General features: G+C 30.8%; 2 protein-coding genes across 2 annotated transcripts; both read right to left on the reverse strand.

Moving 5' to 3' along the window:
• Positions 1 to 4,183: 4,183 nt before the first annotated feature.
• On the reverse strand, positions 4,184 to 6,734 carry LOC139495485 (uncharacterized). The gene is made up of 5 exons (XM_071283761.1): positions 6,274 to 6,734; positions 5,763 to 5,841; positions 5,216 to 5,328; positions 4,640 to 4,736; positions 4,184 to 4,326 (listed from the first exon to the last, which is right to left on the reverse strand). Exons 1-5 carry the CDS (start codon positions 6,382 to 6,384, stop codon positions 4,241 to 4,243), a joined length of 486 nt encoding a protein of 161 aa, XP_071139862.1. The 5' UTR covers positions 6,385 to 6,734; the 3' UTR covers positions 4,184 to 4,240.
• Positions 6,735 to 7,183: 449 nt separating this feature from the next.
• LOC139494184 (myb-like protein X) lies at positions 7,184 to 13,092 on the reverse strand. Its single transcript, XM_071282360.1, has 10 exons — positions 12,897 to 13,092; positions 12,096 to 12,170; positions 11,556 to 11,627; positions 10,893 to 10,964; positions 10,575 to 10,646; positions 10,366 to 10,422; positions 9,089 to 9,600; positions 8,618 to 8,886; positions 7,699 to 7,765; positions 7,184 to 7,309 (listed from the first exon to the last, which is right to left on the reverse strand). The coding sequence occupies exons 1-10, from the start codon at positions 12,916 to 12,918 to the stop codon at positions 7,184 to 7,186; spliced, it is 1,344 nt and encodes a 447-aa protein (XP_071138461.1). The 5' UTR covers positions 12,919 to 13,092.
• Between the last annotated feature and the right edge of the window lie 3,729 nt (positions 13,093 to 16,821).

The raw sequence follows: 16,821 nt of genomic DNA on the forward strand, positions 1-16,821 counted from the left end.
GCTGACCTGAATTATCATTGATATGGTTATATTATAATTTTGAATTTTGAAATACTAAGGCTTTTCTACCTCAATACAAAGTTATTCTACAAGTATTTGTTGTACAAAATGTAGCAGCATTTTTCTATTACTTTATTTATCTTTTTTAGTTGTGTTTCAGCAAAACAGTTCAGTAAGCTGCACGAGGAAGTGAGGCAACTACGGAAACGATTGGACTTACACATTAGTTCTGTAACTTCATGTTAAACTAGTTTGAAACAAGAAGCACAACCACAGGAATCTTCATCTTTGCATGTAGCTCCAAAGACACCAAATATGAAATTTACATTAAGCATGTAAAGTAACACCCCTGACATGTGCCAGAGTGCAGCTTCTAGTTATACCAGTAACTTTAGATCACAGTTGGCCTTTATTTATCTCACATATTGATACATTATATGCAGCTGTAAAAACACTAGTACTTCAATTGTTCCCAGAACCAAATATTTTATCACATTCAGTTCCTGGAAAGGCTGACGACACCAGTTTGATTCCAGACTATATGGAGTTTTACTTACGGAAAATCAAAGTGCTGGATAGCACCTCTGGAAAGTTTGCAACTGAAGCTGCATATTATTCCAAAAAGATAATAGACGGTGTATTATTTCAAAAATGTATTTCATCACAGCTTTCATGTTTTAAACGATACCATTGTCTCGTCAGTAATTATCAAACATCACTTTTTTATGTTTGTCATAAAGTTTTGATACATTTCTATTGCAACCTTAAACTGTAGATCTAAAATAATGACATATACATGCAGAAAGCTCTGTTAATTTCTTTAAGTACCCATGCAATGTCAACTTCAAGGACCTGTGAATTAGTATTTTTGTATTTGTTTAGGTCCTTCATATTTGCTTTTAGAAAATGAACACGTAAGTTTCACATGTTTCATATCGGGGCTTTTTATAGCTTTCTACGTGTATATGGTACAAATATTTCTCATTATTGACGATCTTATTGTGGCCTGTAGTTAATTAATTAATCTATTAATACATGTTCCTTCTTTGAACTCTTTTGGATAGAATTTGTTCTTTACAAAAAATACAGCCTCCTTTTTTAATAAATAAGACAGTTACAGTAACTTAACTCAATACAACTGTAAAGAAAATGAATTTATATTAAAGGCTTTTATCAAATATAGGGAACATGTCCATGGGACACAACTGATGCCCTCGCTAGCATACACGTTATAAAGGGTCACAACTCAAGAACTGTAAATGTGACCTATATGTTGTCAAAATTTGATCGCAATCCAAATTCAGAGCTGTATCAAGCTTGAATGTTGTGGTGCCATTTGTAACAAAGCACAAACCTAGAGCAATAAAAATGATTCAACCAAAATTAAAACTTGATCTTGGTTTTACGGTTAAAATTATTATGTATAAGTTTCATTACATTTGATTAAGACACACTAAAGTTAGATAACTGAAACGAAAATATACAAAAAAATGTTAAGGGGCATAACTCTAAAACGGTATAACTATCGCCACCAAAATTCAAACTTGATCAGTATTTGTGGTAATGAGAATTGTGTATAAAAGAGGGACGAAAGATACCAAAGGGACAGTCAAACTCGTAATTCCAAAACAAACTGACAACGCCATGGCTAAAAATGAAAAAGACAAACAGAAAAACAATAGTACACATGACACAACACAGAAAACGAAAGAATAAACAACACGAACCCCACCAAAAACTAGGGGTGATCTCAGGTGCTCCGGAAGGGTAAGTTTCATAACATTTGATTAAGACAAACTAAAGTGAGAACAGAAACTAAAATTTCCAGCAACTTTTCTATTTGTAAAGTAGCATAAAACGCTAGAATGGTAAAAGTGACGCAGCTAAAAATCAATCTTGACTTGTGAATTGTGGTAATATGAATTGCGTATAAGTTTCATACAATTTGGTTTAGGCGAACTAAGGCCTTTTTTTTTAATTAGTTGGTTTACGGATCCGCCGACCCGATTTTGTTTAAAAGTGAAATAAAATTAAAATTTTGATTTCGTGTTGTTTTTTATTCCGCCGACCCGATTTTTCGAGTGCTGTGAATAAAAAAATCCGAGGCGTTCCAAAACGTTTTGTCTGTGTCAATAAAGCGTTTGTAGTGAACGGCGTATTTTGAAAAGCTTCGAAATGACGCAGACGAATTCAAAAACCCAACGAGGGAGGACCATGGAGTCTGACGGCTTCATCTACTTTCAGTTGAATATTAACTTTGATGGTCAACGTACTGAGAGCACTTTTATCAAATGCAAACCTAAGCAAACAATCGGCGATGCCATATTCGACAATATGGCCGATGAAAATGTTGCCATTGTCAAGGTACAAACAGTTTCGCCACCAAACAAAACTAGGGCAGACACCCCTACCAGTACACCCGTAGAAGTGCTTGCGTCCTTTGGGGCAAAAATTATATTTGTTGATGTAAATGAAGGAGCACCTCCAGAAAAAAGTGCAAAGCTGAACATGGATGATAAAGTTAATGCTTTTTCAATCCTACTCAAAGCACAGAAAAAATACGACGCATTGCCAACTCAAAGGTATATACAACACGTTAAAAATAAAAAAGGGAAAATAAATAATTCCCGTTTTGGTCAAGTTTTGATATTTCCAACTCAATGAGTGCTGAAACATTGTGTATTAGATTTTTTTTCATTTAGATATGCGTATTGATTTCACGGTCCAACAGGAAAATTAAATACAAAAATTATCATCAATGCAAACAAAATTATCAAGTTATCATTTTATATGTACGAGAGTTGTGATACTCAAATACGATTACTTTAATTTACATCTCCTCTTTATAAGTGTCTTATCTAAAGAGTATTGACGCTCTTTGTCATATGCGGTTCCTGTATGTCTTGACTTCCAGAGTACTGTCTAGTACTATACGTAACAAGTATAATACCACAGAGTATCGCCACTCTTAGGTTATAGCTCTTTTTGCTAAAGAGTATAACAATATTTTGCAAATATATTTTCTACAGTAGCGATACTCAATTAAGCATTGTCTACCTCCAGCCTTAGAATATTCCGGTAAAAAAGTTTTATGGTCCATGAGAAGCAGTATTTTAGAAGCATTTTTTTAACATCTACACTTTAAATAAGTTTATTTTTGACGGAGTATCGATACTCTTTGAAACTGTTTTCTACCTCAAGAGAATCAATATTCTGTTAAACAGGTTACATTGAGTGTGTTGAACATGTTGAGAGTATCGATACTCTTAAAAGCGGTTTTCTACTTTGAGAGTATCGACAGTTTTCAACGTTGAGAGTACCAATATTTTTTAAAACAGTTATCTCCCATGGATGTATCGATACTCTTAAAGCAGCTTTTTTTTTTACCTTGAGTGTTTTTATACCTTTTTAAACAGTTTTCTACCTTAAGAGTATCGATACTCTTATTAATGGTTTTCTATCTGGAGAGTATCGATATTCATTTAAACAGGTTTCTACTTGGAGAGTATCGATACTCATTTAAACAGGTTTCTATCTTGAGAGTATCGATACTCATTTGAAAAGGTTTCTACCTTGAGAGTATTGATACTCCTTGAAATTTTTTGTGACCTAGTTCATTCTTGAAGACCGTATGGTCATGATGGTGGCCTATAATTGTTAATTTCTGTGTCAATCGGTCTTTTGTAGCGAGGTTGGTCTCATTTACAATCATACTTCATCATCTGAGCGTTAATGAAGTTGAGCTACTAATTGTTTTCTTCGATCCATAGATGAGAATGGAATACACTAACGAGTCTTAAAGCTTAACCAGTTGAACTTTGAAGTACTGCTTAAAAAATAAAAAAAAGGACAGCTTTATATATTTGGGGAACAGGAAGTTGATAAGTGATGGATGTATATAAGGCTCACATAAAACACCATTAAAAATTTCGAAGACCTTGATGTGTGATTTCTGGGAAGAATGCAACAAAAATTCCTACAGAACCATTATTATTAAGAATTAACCAGTAGTAAGAAAAGTTGAGGAGCATTGAATTTTTTAAGTGCATGACAGTGTATAAATTGATGAAATGCGGCTTGATATCACATTTTAAAAATTAATTGAGAGAAGTTTCTGAAATAAATGAAACTCATGTTCTCCTCCATTCGGAACAGGGGAATACAAACATATAACAAAAGTAAATAAATATATACACATTTTTTTTATTAACATTTTATATGGATTTTGACAGCAAAAGTATCATCTTTTTCCAGTCTTCTTCTTTTTTATGTCCTTTTGCTTGAGAACTCTCTCTACTCCATCAAGTACAAATTTAACAAAGTATCCTGTAAAAAAAATAAACATTAGAATTATGATTTTATTATATAAGTTATTTAGATTCTTTTAATTGATAACGTTACTAAATCAAAGAAAATTGAGAGAAGAACTTCATTCTATAATCTACGATATTGGACTTTAACGGCTATGCAGGTGAAAAAAATGTTTATATAATTTTCAATTTTAAACGAATACCGTGTGTATTCTAATTTCTAAATATTTTTTTACTTAGAATATCGATCAAAGGTAAATTGATACTGTTGGTGATGTATTATTTGTTGTCTAGAACTAAAAGTTGGTTGTATTGAAGACAACACCCACCTTTACTCCTTTTTTCTATGATATTAGTTTCATACCACTTCTGGTCCTGCTTCCAAAAGCATAAAACCTTTTCTCCGTTCTTGTACTCTGTGTTTTCCTAATAAAACAACACAAAATGAACATAGTTAATTGCCAGGCAACTGACTTCTATGTAAAAGGTATTACTTGGTTTTTTCTTTCATAAAATAAACTCCAAAATGTCTATAAAATATATGAACAAAGTATTTTTTATAACATAAAACGTATTAATTATAAGAAAAAGTTTTGTGTATCCAATATTCTGCACAGTCAGCGTGAGATTATAAAAAAGCATAAAGGCATGATGAGAGAACTGATATTTATCAACCAAATATATAGTTTAATAGACTAAACAAGAAGTAATTAATTGTAATCTTTAAATTTTACAGATAGCAACATGTTAACATATGATTAGAACAGAAATCGACGTTGTGATATATGCATTTAATCTTTAGAAAACATGACAGTAGGTGCTGATTATTTTAAGTGATATCCAGTATATAGGGATTTGTTTGTACATTAAGCAAGACCGAGTCAACACAAAAACTTCAAATATACCTCATTCATTTGACCTTTCCTTTTCCCATCATGTTTCTCTGTTTTATTTTCTGTACATAGTTTTTTTCTTGGGGATGGATTAAGATCTACAGAGATATTACTGGCACAAAAATCTGCAAAGAAATTATTTATAGTACATGTTTCCAGTTTGAAATTACAAGGGAAGAAACTTCTTAAAAAAATTCTCAGAGATACATGAAGTATGACTTTAATAAGCCATATACATATTGAACATATAATTTCCTCACAGATGAACGACTTAAACCATAGTTATAGTGAACATGTAATTTCCTCAGAAATAACATGACTTAAACAATTAAGGCATATTGAACATATATGTATAATTTGATAAAAGATATAGAGACAAAAACCATGCAATGACATATGAAACATATATCTTTTTCAGAGATAGAATTACTCAACCATGCATAGACATATTGAATATTCATTTATACTTGATATATACATTTTTGTACACCAAATCTTCTTTCGTCATAATTAAGGAAATAAAATGTCACTTAAGAGTACTAAAAATTGCAATTCATACCTGTCACGGATGCCAACTTCCGTTTGTTTATGTCTTCTTTCAATTCTTTGTTTTCTTTGAAGATATTACCTAATTTCTTCTACAAAAGATAAATAAGTATTACATATTTGTTTACTCAAGTCTAACGAGAAAAGGAAATACTGTATTTTCAGAGAAACATCTTTAAAGTTAAATTGTGTCTCATTATTTGAGCATGCTTAATTAAACCATTCATTGTTTAAACATTGCTAATTGCGTTCAATGCATGCTATGGAAACTATATTCTTTAATTGAATGATATCCAGGCAGCTGCATATAGATAAAAAAAAACTTATTTGAGACTGGACTGGCTTCAATGGTTCCTAGAACTGTAATACTGATGGGAGATTTGTCTAGCTATAAATCTAGTAGTTGGCAAATTTTGTTTATACTTTTTTTATTATTGATTATCCTTTCTTTGAAAATACTGTCCAATGCCGATAATTCTCCGCGAATCTGTATGTTAAGAAAATCAACTTAATATCAAATTTACCTTCAGATCACTAACTTCTTTTTTAAGCGTATCAGCTTCACATTTACAATTTTGGCTACTCAACTTTTCTTGTTCGAAACTATTTTTAAGTTCTGTATATTTTTGCTTCATCGATGTGTTTTCTTTGTGTAGTATATTGATTTTCTTTAAGCTGTCATCCAAATGGGTCTACAAAAATATGGAGTATAAAATTCTATCAACAGAAACAGTAGCATGAATAATTTGACACTATACTTTTAATTGGTTTATACAATATAAGATCAATATGAAAAAATATATCAAACTTTTGTTTAAGACTTAGAAACTTAGGAAGGGGTCAGTTCACCGACTTCTTCAACAGTTTTGTGCCAAATACAATAAGGTGACATTCTTCCGACAGTTAATGCTTGTCCTAAATATGGCCACACTTAAGTAGTTGAAAATGTTAAAAAAAAAAGAATTAAAGATATTTGCCGTCCATAAACGAGTCCCAAATTCCAATGACTTGTGAGATGATATGAAATTGAAACCATACGAAATATAATTTTGTAACTGTGTTTAGAAGATAAGGACAACAAGCAGTTTTCCAACTGCTGAGAAAGTGTATAGAGGATTCTAACCATGAAATTTATGTTCCTTGGCGATAGACCAATACGATATATTTATTCAAAACAACACAAATTAATGTAAAGTTGTGTATATATAAATGTTGAAATTCTTACTGAACGGGGTTTCAATTGAAAAAAAATTAGAAAGTTTCAAGTTGTATTTGTTTTGAAGATCTAAAGTACATGTTATCGGGGTTGTTGGATGAGCCATGTGTTGGTATTTAAACATTGTTAAGTTGATGACAGCTTATATATGCTAGCTTTATATTTGTAAATAAAAAAAAAATCAGTATTCGGTTGCACTCTTCAAAAGTACAGAGATACTATGGTTTACTACTTGCCTTATTCTTTAAGTACAGAAGTTTATACTCGTCTCTTTCAGATGCATCACTTGGACTTTCACTAACCACATCTTCTTCAGTAATAGTGATAGTTTTTTCTTCACCATCCTAGACAACAGTTTTTTTATTATTTAATTTTGTTCATGAAACTCCAGTGGTTATGACTTAATTACATAGATAATAAAAATTCGCAAAATTGAAAGTTAACTGTATGAAAATAATATACAATTACCAAAAATATTTCTGTACAATAATGTCTTTATAAAGAGAGGTGCAAGTTTTAATTTGTTAATTTCTTAATTTTGTGTTGGTGTTTTGAACTTTATTAAAACATTTTTATTCTAGGTATACACTTTATTGTTACTGCACATAATTGTTTTTCATTCATTGTTTCATTGGAGATTTCAAATAGTATCATTGGCAATCATACCACATCTTCTATGAATTGCTATTTTGTTTCAAATATTAACGGAAGAAAATGATAAGTGATGTCTTACGGGTTCAGTTGTTTCTTCTTCAGTTACAGCATTTTTTAATGTGGCCTTGTGCTTCCCTTTTGATGTCCTAAAATAAACATGTAATAGTTTGCAAGATTTTTTGAAAAAAAATATAAAAAATATAGTTTGCAGATATTTTTTTTTGTTGAAGAATTATAAAATTATACCAAGCAATTTAGTATTCTGACATATTCATTTATATTTTGTAATTCATTATGGATGTTAAGAAGAGTTGTAAAAGTAAAAGACAAGGTGTACTAGTACTTCCATGTTCTATAACGGACACTAAAATTTATTAATTTATTAATTTACAAAGTAACATATGTGTCTAGATTACATGTATTTGAGCTATAGTATTTATTCAAACTTAGCTTTAGATATATAAGCTTAAATTAAATCTGACTTTTTTTTTTATAACGGCACCAGTACACGGTAAATTTGAAAAAAGGTTTGAAACAATTTTACCTTAGTGATAATGACCATTCATTGCCTTCAGTGGGTGTATCTGAATGCTTATATCTTAATTAATTATCGATCTTTGATTGATTATATGGGTTCTCCTTTTCATGTTGTTCAGGAAACAACTGGAACAGTTTAAAAAAAAGTGATTTTGAATTGAAACATCATTATCTAGCCAGATATAATAACAAGAAATATCTTCGAACATCAAGCATGTCTTTTTGACATCAATATAGCCAAATCTGCCAAAGGGCGTACACAGCGCTTGTGCTGTTACATAGTTCACAACCAGACAGAGGTTAAAAAATGGACAAAACTAAAATACATAGAATTCAATTTTACTGCAAGATTGTAGCAAGACAATAAAAATAAATAGTTTTTCTATTTGGTGTGGGGAATTCCGACCATAACAAAAATCGCAATAATTTTTAATATAAGAAACGTAATCGTATATACATACACTGACGATGACTTTGATTTATGTTCGTCACACATGGCTTTGAATTTGCAGAAGTCAACATGCTGGTAGTTGTTCTTCTGAAGAAGGTCGAAAATAGTCTTTTCCTTTAACCCATCTAAGCACCGTAACTGTCTTCCACTTATCTTATTTTTTTGTTTACGTTTGCTACCTTTAAAGTTATCAATAAAGGTTCTCAGTTGTAACCAGCATGGTGTTGAAAACTGGGCCACAAACAATTCGAAACGAAATTTATTATTCAGTTTCTTCCTCTGTAAAAAATAATTAAGCAATTATTTAGAACACGTGCATATCTGAATATTCATTTTTTACAAAGATTTAGTTAGTAATATTTTAAATGATTGTAAACAAATGTCAAATTAGTTGTAATACGTAAGGTCAACTACAACAATTAGTATAAAGTTTATTAAAATTCTGTTTAATATTCAACGATAATGATAATTTATAACTTACATTTTCGACTCCTGTTATCATCTCTAAGTCGTTTTTCCATTCATTCAGTAAATTTTTGTCTACTGGTGTTTCTTTAGTTTTGGTGTCTGATTTTTTATTGAATCCAGTCCTTTGAAACAAGGCTGAACGAAAACACTCAATTCTTGCAAAGATATCTATATCCTTTCCAAATCTGTGAATTGTATTGTGCTCCAGTCCAACTCGCTTGGCTTCTTGTGGTGTTAGAGAGCAGTATACGGCACACAAGCGTTCCTCGTATTTTTTTCGTTCTTCTGAACTCAATTCTTTGTCTTTCAATATGTTTTTCAAGGCTATTCTTGAATGGTTACCACCTATGGTCTCCAATTTACAAGTTTGTATATTATCTGGAATATCAGATAATCCAGGTATGTTTACTACCATAAGTGTGTAGTAGTTGAAAGGTTTTCTCCTAAATTCCTTTTCTAACTGCTTAGTATGGGATTCATCTGGAACTCTAACGAGATTTGTAGATGAAGGCTCTTTGAGGTTTCCTACCGGCAATGGCAAATATCCTAAAGTATTCAATTAAAATTGGGTCAATTCAGTCAACCTGTTGCATGTCTAAATTTAAGAAATATGTGTTCTTTACAAGAAAATATTCAAATGAATATAATTAAGCGATGTATTGACACCAGTTCAAGCTTCTGAAATCCGTTTGTTAGAAACTAGTTGTAAGTAATTCGTTGAGTATACTGTGTATTTGAATGTTAGGTTTGATTGAGATTAAAAAAATATATATATATAGACACCACTCTGGGTCCCCTGTTTTGATAGTACAATTTTGTGTATAATGTGATGTCTGTTTTGGTTGGAGGGATATATAAATCCAATGGTAGTAATTTTCACACTCTTCCTCACGATTGAACTCTATCATACACACATGTAACTTTCCTATTGCTTCTTTCCAGGGACAATAGAAACCTAAAACTGTTCTTTATACCTTGGATTTACAATTAGTTACAAAAATATATCCACATAATGTTAGAAGCATCTAAAAGTTCTTTACCTTAATTTCAACAATAAAGCAAATAATTTATAAGATACCCGCACAAAAGATGTGCATTTACTAAAATACACATTATAGACTATAACACTTTTTTATCATTTTTGTATGAATGTATTTATAATAATTCCGAAAAATGACCTTTTCTCAAGTTTTTACTTTATTAATTGTACTTTGGTTTGTTAACAGTCAAACATCTGAAACAAATTGTTACTTTACGTAACAGACATAATTGCATGCAAACTCTACATACCTTTGGATTTTCTTTGTATTCGTTCTTCGAAGCTAAGTTCCTTTTCTGGTGTGTCACCTATAAAGTATTGCATATATTGTTTTAGCTACATGTAGCATGTTGTCAGGCGGTAAAATATTTTAGCTCCTGTATCTATTCACTAAATTAAATATGAGATGGTATAGAGCAGACAATGACTTAAAATAAATCTACATGTACATGTATCTTACTTTCAGTGTCTGTCTCTTCTGTCTTTTGTTCTAAGTCACATGTATCTGAAGACTCTTTTTGGTAATCTCTTTCTGAAATAATGAAACAATAATTTGCTATTAGATAAAATATATTGAATGCATGATACTTCATGCATTACTAATGAAAGATATTCTATTACCATTTTTACATTATTGAAATTTGGATCCAAAGACTTTGTACCAAGCCACATGCTTGTTCATGCACTTGAAGTTGCAGGTAGTTCACTTACTAAATTGTTCAAAATGTTACCGTTTCATGTACACAATATCTAAGTTCGATCCTTAATTAAAACATACCTTTAGGCTCAATTGCGTCATTTTTTATATTCTCTTCGTTGTTATCTGTTTCATCTGTTCTATTCTTCTTCTCTGCGAAATATTTTTTCATTATAAAAAAAAATATCCTCTTATTTATTCGTACATAAAGACGTGAAATGTGTCTACTGTTACTAATTAATAGGTTGAATGTTAACTTTGCATGAAATCTCGTAATGTGATTTGTACCTAGCTATCCTAAATTATACAAGTAAGAAGATGTGGAATAATTACCAATGAGAAACCTCTCCACAAGAGACCAAATGACATAGACGTTAACAACTATATGTCACTGTATGACCTTCAGTAATGAGCATGCCCATACAGCAAAGTCAGCTCTAAGAGGCCCAAAAACGATATAAGGGGATAGGAATAAACAGCAAAAAACAAAAGAACATCAATATGATGAAATATGTAGACAGTTCTCTCACAAGACAAACCCCTTACTGTTAACAAGTATAAGGTCATACACTTTAAACAAGAACTTGGACACGTTCTACTGCAATTTGTAATAAAAATAATTGGTTTTTGATTTCGAAATTTCTATATTAATAGAAAATTCCATTCGCTTTTCAGAAATTTCTTGTATTAAAGTCAACCTACAATGATCTACAATTTGAGCTTCCACTGCTATTATATAAGTACCTGTTTGTTCCTTTGCATTTGTTGCTCTATTTTTTTCTGCGTCGATATCAATTTGGTCTTTTTTCTTTTTTTCTGTTAAATAAAATAAACAACAGGTTGTAAAACGTGTCAAGCCTCTTCGATCCAACATTTACGATAAAAGTGAAAATGCAAGGAATTTAAACAGTTAAGCAGACTTATCAGTTTTATATGTGAAAATCTGAGAGTTTTTTATGTGATGCATTGTATCAGAGACATATACTACTATATTATTGCATAATATGTCTCTAATTGTATTTTTGTAAGTGATATAATTCGAACTTTCGTATTAACTTACACTCTAGACGAATAACCTTTTACATTGCAATTACACATAAATATTTGTATCATATCTCGTGCATGACACATACTGCTTTCAGTACAATTTCAGTTTCCACTTATAGATGTGATTCTGATATACCTTAATTATCATTACAATAGAATGTCTGTTGTTATTATTTTTTGTTTGTTTTTGTTATGTTTTCCTTAAATATTGTCTTAAAGGTCCGCTATTAAAAGTACCTGTTTGCTCCTTTGCATCGGTTGCTTTATTTTTTCCTCCGCTGTCAGCAATTTTGTCTTCTTTGTTCTTATTTTCTGTTATAATAAAATAAAGCACTAGTTAGACAATAAATATACTGACTTGTCTCTGGAATATTTCTTTTTTGCCATAGAATATGAATTTACAACTTACAAATCAGTTTTCTCGACTAACATTAAGGTAAGGGTAGATGATAGATATAAAATATTACACGATTAAATAATTAATCGATTTATCAAAGTAATTGCAAGCCACATCTTTAAATTTTTACATGTACATGTAAATCAAAAGAAACAGTTTGAGCTTTCTAAAAAGCTGAGAACTGCTTCGCTCTATCTTAATTTAAGGGAATATGTGTGCATGTGGTAGTTGGCTGAGTATTGGAAATGAGATATTTTTAGATTTATCGATTGATATAAACTGAATTTATTTTAATAAAGGGTGTGCGATATACACCCATTCTTTAAAAAAAATGTTCACTTTAATATTTACTTGTTGAAAAGTAAAACATTTACGAAAAGACACGACGCTTATCTGAAGGTGTGCCTATATTGGCAGAAGTTGTATTTCAGCCGCATCATAAAGCAACCAATCAGAATTCATCTGTGATAAGTAATTAAAAATAATAACAAGAAGGCGTGTGTGTCGACGGAAACTAATAGCTCCGCATCGTGATGCAAAGCAAACATTCTGTGACTCGTTCATTTTTAAATAAATATTCAAAATCACTCGGGTTTGTTTTTCAAATTCACAATAAATATTAGGTCATTAAACAAACTTACCGGAATGAAGACATTTCCACATCTCCACAAAGCTTGATCTACTGTTTAAACAACTTTTAAATCTAGTTGAAAATTGTGTGCATTTACTGTCAAATTTTTCTAGACTATGAATTTTTGTTTCTTCTAAAGTATGTATCTGAAATAAAAGTAAAATAATGATAGAATGTAAGAATTTTCTAGTCTTTTCAAAAATAACTTTGTTTAAATATAACTATACAGCTTCATCGATGTATCAACAAGAAAGACATTTTGTTATCAAAACATCTAAAGCTGTGGACACACCTTACCGGATAGCACGAACGGACGCCTAACGGATGAATATAAAAACGTCCGATAGAACTCAAGTTCACATTCTTTCAGCATCCGTTTTGTCCGTTAAACGTCTGGTAGAAGTCCGTTGGTGAATTTGTCCTCCAGACCTCCAACGGATGTATAACGGCCAAGTAACGGATATAAAACGAAAACGAGACGGACGACGGTACCGTACAAAACAGACGACTACCGGATGTTTAACGGACACTTCAAGTTTTGAACATGCTCAAAATTTTCCACCGAATAGAATGAATAAATCGTACGCTAATCGGACATGAAACGGATATGGACGGACGTCTAACGAATAAGAACGGACGTCTAACAGACATGAATGGATTGAAAAATAGTTATCCTTTGGGCAACCATTCGAGCTATCCGTTTAGGTGTGACCGAAGTTTAAGATTTGAAATTTCGACTATGAAAAAAAAAGTTTAATCATTATGCCTATTTTTATTTTTTTTTGCAACATCACTAAAACGCTTCCGTAGAAATGATCCCTGGCTATTTAGTTTTTGAATATTTTTTCTTTAAATATTAATAATGATAATTGATATATATATATATATATATATATATATATATATATATATATATATATATATATATATATATATATATATAAGTCTGAAAATTACACCAAACAGTGTTAGAGTTAGATTTTATACTGACAAATTTTTGTCCGTCCCTCAGCGGGATTCGAACTCACACCTTTGATACACTACAGCACCAATCGCTTAGCCTCATGTCCAGCGCTCTAGACCACTCGACCACATCCGCTATATAAAAATATAACTTCAATAGTCGTAGTGTTACCTTGTCACGGAAGGTGAATCTAGAGATAGACATGAGACACGTGTTTTTTAAGCGTGTGTAGATGTTATATTATTATTTTCATACACAATGTATTTATTATTTGTCAGCAATCTAACTCAACAATTTTTATATATCATATAGGATAATGATTCATTTCATTATACAGTCACTAGAAATAAGTATATTTTACAAACAAGTATAAACAAGTGACAAACCATACAATATACATGTCCACTGGATCTAAGAGTGATATAGATACAAGGTTAATGCAAATATTTATATAAGTCTGAAAATTACACCAAACAGTGTTAGAGTTAGATTTTATACTGACAAATTTTTGTCCGTCCCTCAGCGGGATTCGAACTCACACCTTTGATACACTACAGCACCAATCGCTTAGCCTCATGTCCAGCGCTCTAGACCACTCGACCACATCCGCTATATAAAAATATAACTTCAATAGTCTTATATATATATATACAATTCACTATGTATGCTTACTATGAAATAATCTAGGTAATATTATAGGGGCTTCTGGTAAATTCCATACATCACATATGGAACTATCAAAACAAGAGGCTCTCAAGAGCCTGAATCGCTTACCTTAATTCTTTTGGTTAAATCTGTCATCAATGATTATTTTGGCTTTTCAATTTATTTAAATGTTCTTTGGATCCTCCTATTTTCTTCAAAAGCCAAAAAAAAATATATTCATTTTCTCCTGTTCTATTTTAGCCATAGGAGCTATGTTTCTTGACATACAAGGAAATAAAATATAAAATTTATACTAGATACTCTGAAACTCATTTAGCCTAAGTTTGGCTGAAATTGATACAGCAGTTTCAAAGGTGAAGATTTTTTAAAGTAAGTCAACATGATGAACAAATTGTGAAAAAAGTTTTTAAAGTACAATAACTCCTTAAGGGATCAATTGACAATTTTGGTCAAATTGACAAATTTGAAGATCTTACTTTGCTGAACATTATTGCTGTTTACAGTTTATCTCTAACTATAATAATATTCAAGATAATAAACAAAAACAGCAAAATTTCCGTAAAATTATCAATTCAGGGGCAGCAACCCAACAACAGGTTGTCTGATTCATCTGAAGATTTAGGGCAGATAGATCTTGACTTGATAAACAATGATACCCATGTCAGATTTGCTCTAAATGCTTTGGTTTTTGAGTTATAAGCCAAAAACTGCATTTGACCCCTATGTTCTATTTTTAGCAATGGCGACCATGTTTGTTGATAGATCAAAACTTCGGATACAATTTATAAACTAGATACCCTAAGGAACATTCAGTTAAAGTTTGGAAGTATTTGGCCCAGTAGTTTCAGAGGAGAAGATTTTTGTAAAAGATTACTAAGATTTACGAAAAATGGTTAAAAATTGACTATAAAGGGCAATAACTCCTACAGGGGTCAACTGACCATTTCGGTCATGTTGACTTATTTGTAAATCTGACTTTGCTGAACATTATTGCTGTTTACAGTTTATCTCTATCTATAATAATATTCAAGATAATAACCAAAAACAGTAAAATTTCCTTAAAATTACCAATTCAGGGGCAACAATCCAACAACGGGTTGTCTGATTCATCTGAAAATTTCAGGGCAGATAGATCTTGACCTGATAAACAATATCACCCCATGTCAGATTTGCTCTAAATGCTTTGGTTTTTGAGTTATAAGCCAAGAACTGCATTTGCCCCCTATGTTCTATTTTTAGCAATGGCGACCATGTTTGTTAATAGATCAAAACTTCGGATACAATTTATAAACTAGATACCCTAAGAAACATTCAGTTAAAGTTTGGAAGTATTAAAGAATGGTTTTATTGTATTATTTAGGTTATATATTTTCAAACCCGGCGGGTTCTAAAACGGTGTCTACATCGCGATTTTCATTTTTTTTATTTTCCAAACATACTAGGGAAAAGCAAGGATTTGTATAGTAAGAACAAGGATTTGTTTAGCTATACAAATCCTTGTTTTCATCATAAAATTCTTTGAAAAAATCTTATCATAATCAAGAACATTCTCTATATATTCCTGTCACAATCGAAGCCTATCAAATTTTAATAAAAAGAAGACTAATTTTGGATATTTTAAACAACACAAAATAAAATTTTAGTAAGATTTATACGACACTCTTTATTTCGTGAAAAAAAACTATTCTAGTCTATGAAGAGTACAAAAATCCAATGGTGGTCAATAATTTTTAGTAAAATGAAGAAACATTTGCATTTTAGACAACGCATACAAAAATTAGATATTTTTTTCCTTAAAGTAGGTATATTTTATGAAGAACAGTCAATCCTGATGTACAAAAAGTACTCAAATGATATGACGGTTACTTATGTGTATCAAAATAAATCAATAACTGCATTCTTATTCCACAAAAATAAAAGTTTAAGTATTTTAATTCTCATTATATTTCAATTCTGATTAGAAGACTTGTCTCAAGATGGTAAAAAATAACTGATTTCAAATAAAATAGCATCATTCTTAATAAAAAGAAGACTAATTTTGGTTATTTTAAACAACACGAATAAAATTTAAGTATGATTTCTCTGACACAGTTTTAATTTCATGAAAAAAAAATCTATTCTAATCTATAAAAAGTAAAAAATCTGATGGCATTCAATAATTTTCAATAAAATGAAGAAATATTTGCATTTTAGGCAACGGGTACAAAAATTCAATATTTTTTTCCTTAATGTAGGCATATTTTATGAAGAACAGCCAATCCTGATGTACAAAAAGTATTGAAATGATATCACAGTTAATAATGTG

The sequence above is a fragment of the Mytilus edulis genome, chromosome 11, assembly GCF_963676685.1.
Source record: "Mytilus edulis chromosome 11, xbMytEdul2.2, whole genome shotgun sequence".
Classification (NCBI taxonomy): Eukaryota; Metazoa; Mollusca; class Bivalvia; order Mytilida; family Mytilidae; genus Mytilus; species Mytilus edulis.

Bases quoted from the DNA above. Each gene is read 5' to 3' on its own strand.
- LOC139495485 (XM_071283761.1), bottom strand. From the start codon at position 6,384: ATGAAGCAAAAATATACAGAACTTAAAAATAGTTTCGAACAAGAAAAG. The intron at 5,842-6,273 runs GTAAATTTGATA...TATCTTTTGTAG, and splicing joins AAGAAGTTAGTGATCTGAAG to AAGAAATTAGGTAATATCTT. The intron at 4,327-4,639 runs GTGGGTGTTGTC...TTTTTTTTACAG, and splicing joins CATAGAAAAAAGGAGTAAAG to GATACTTTGTTAAATTTGTA.
- LOC139494184 (XM_071282360.1), bottom strand. From the start codon at position 12,918: ATGTGGAAATGTCTTCATTCCG. The intron at 10,965-11,555 runs GTACTTATATAA...AATATTTCGCAG, and splicing joins AAATGCAAAGGAACAAACAG to AGAAGAAGAATAGAACAGAT. The intron at 7,310-7,698 runs GTAAGACATCAC...ACTGTTGTCTAG, and splicing joins AAGAAGAAACAACTGAACCC to GATGGTGAAGAAAAAACTAT.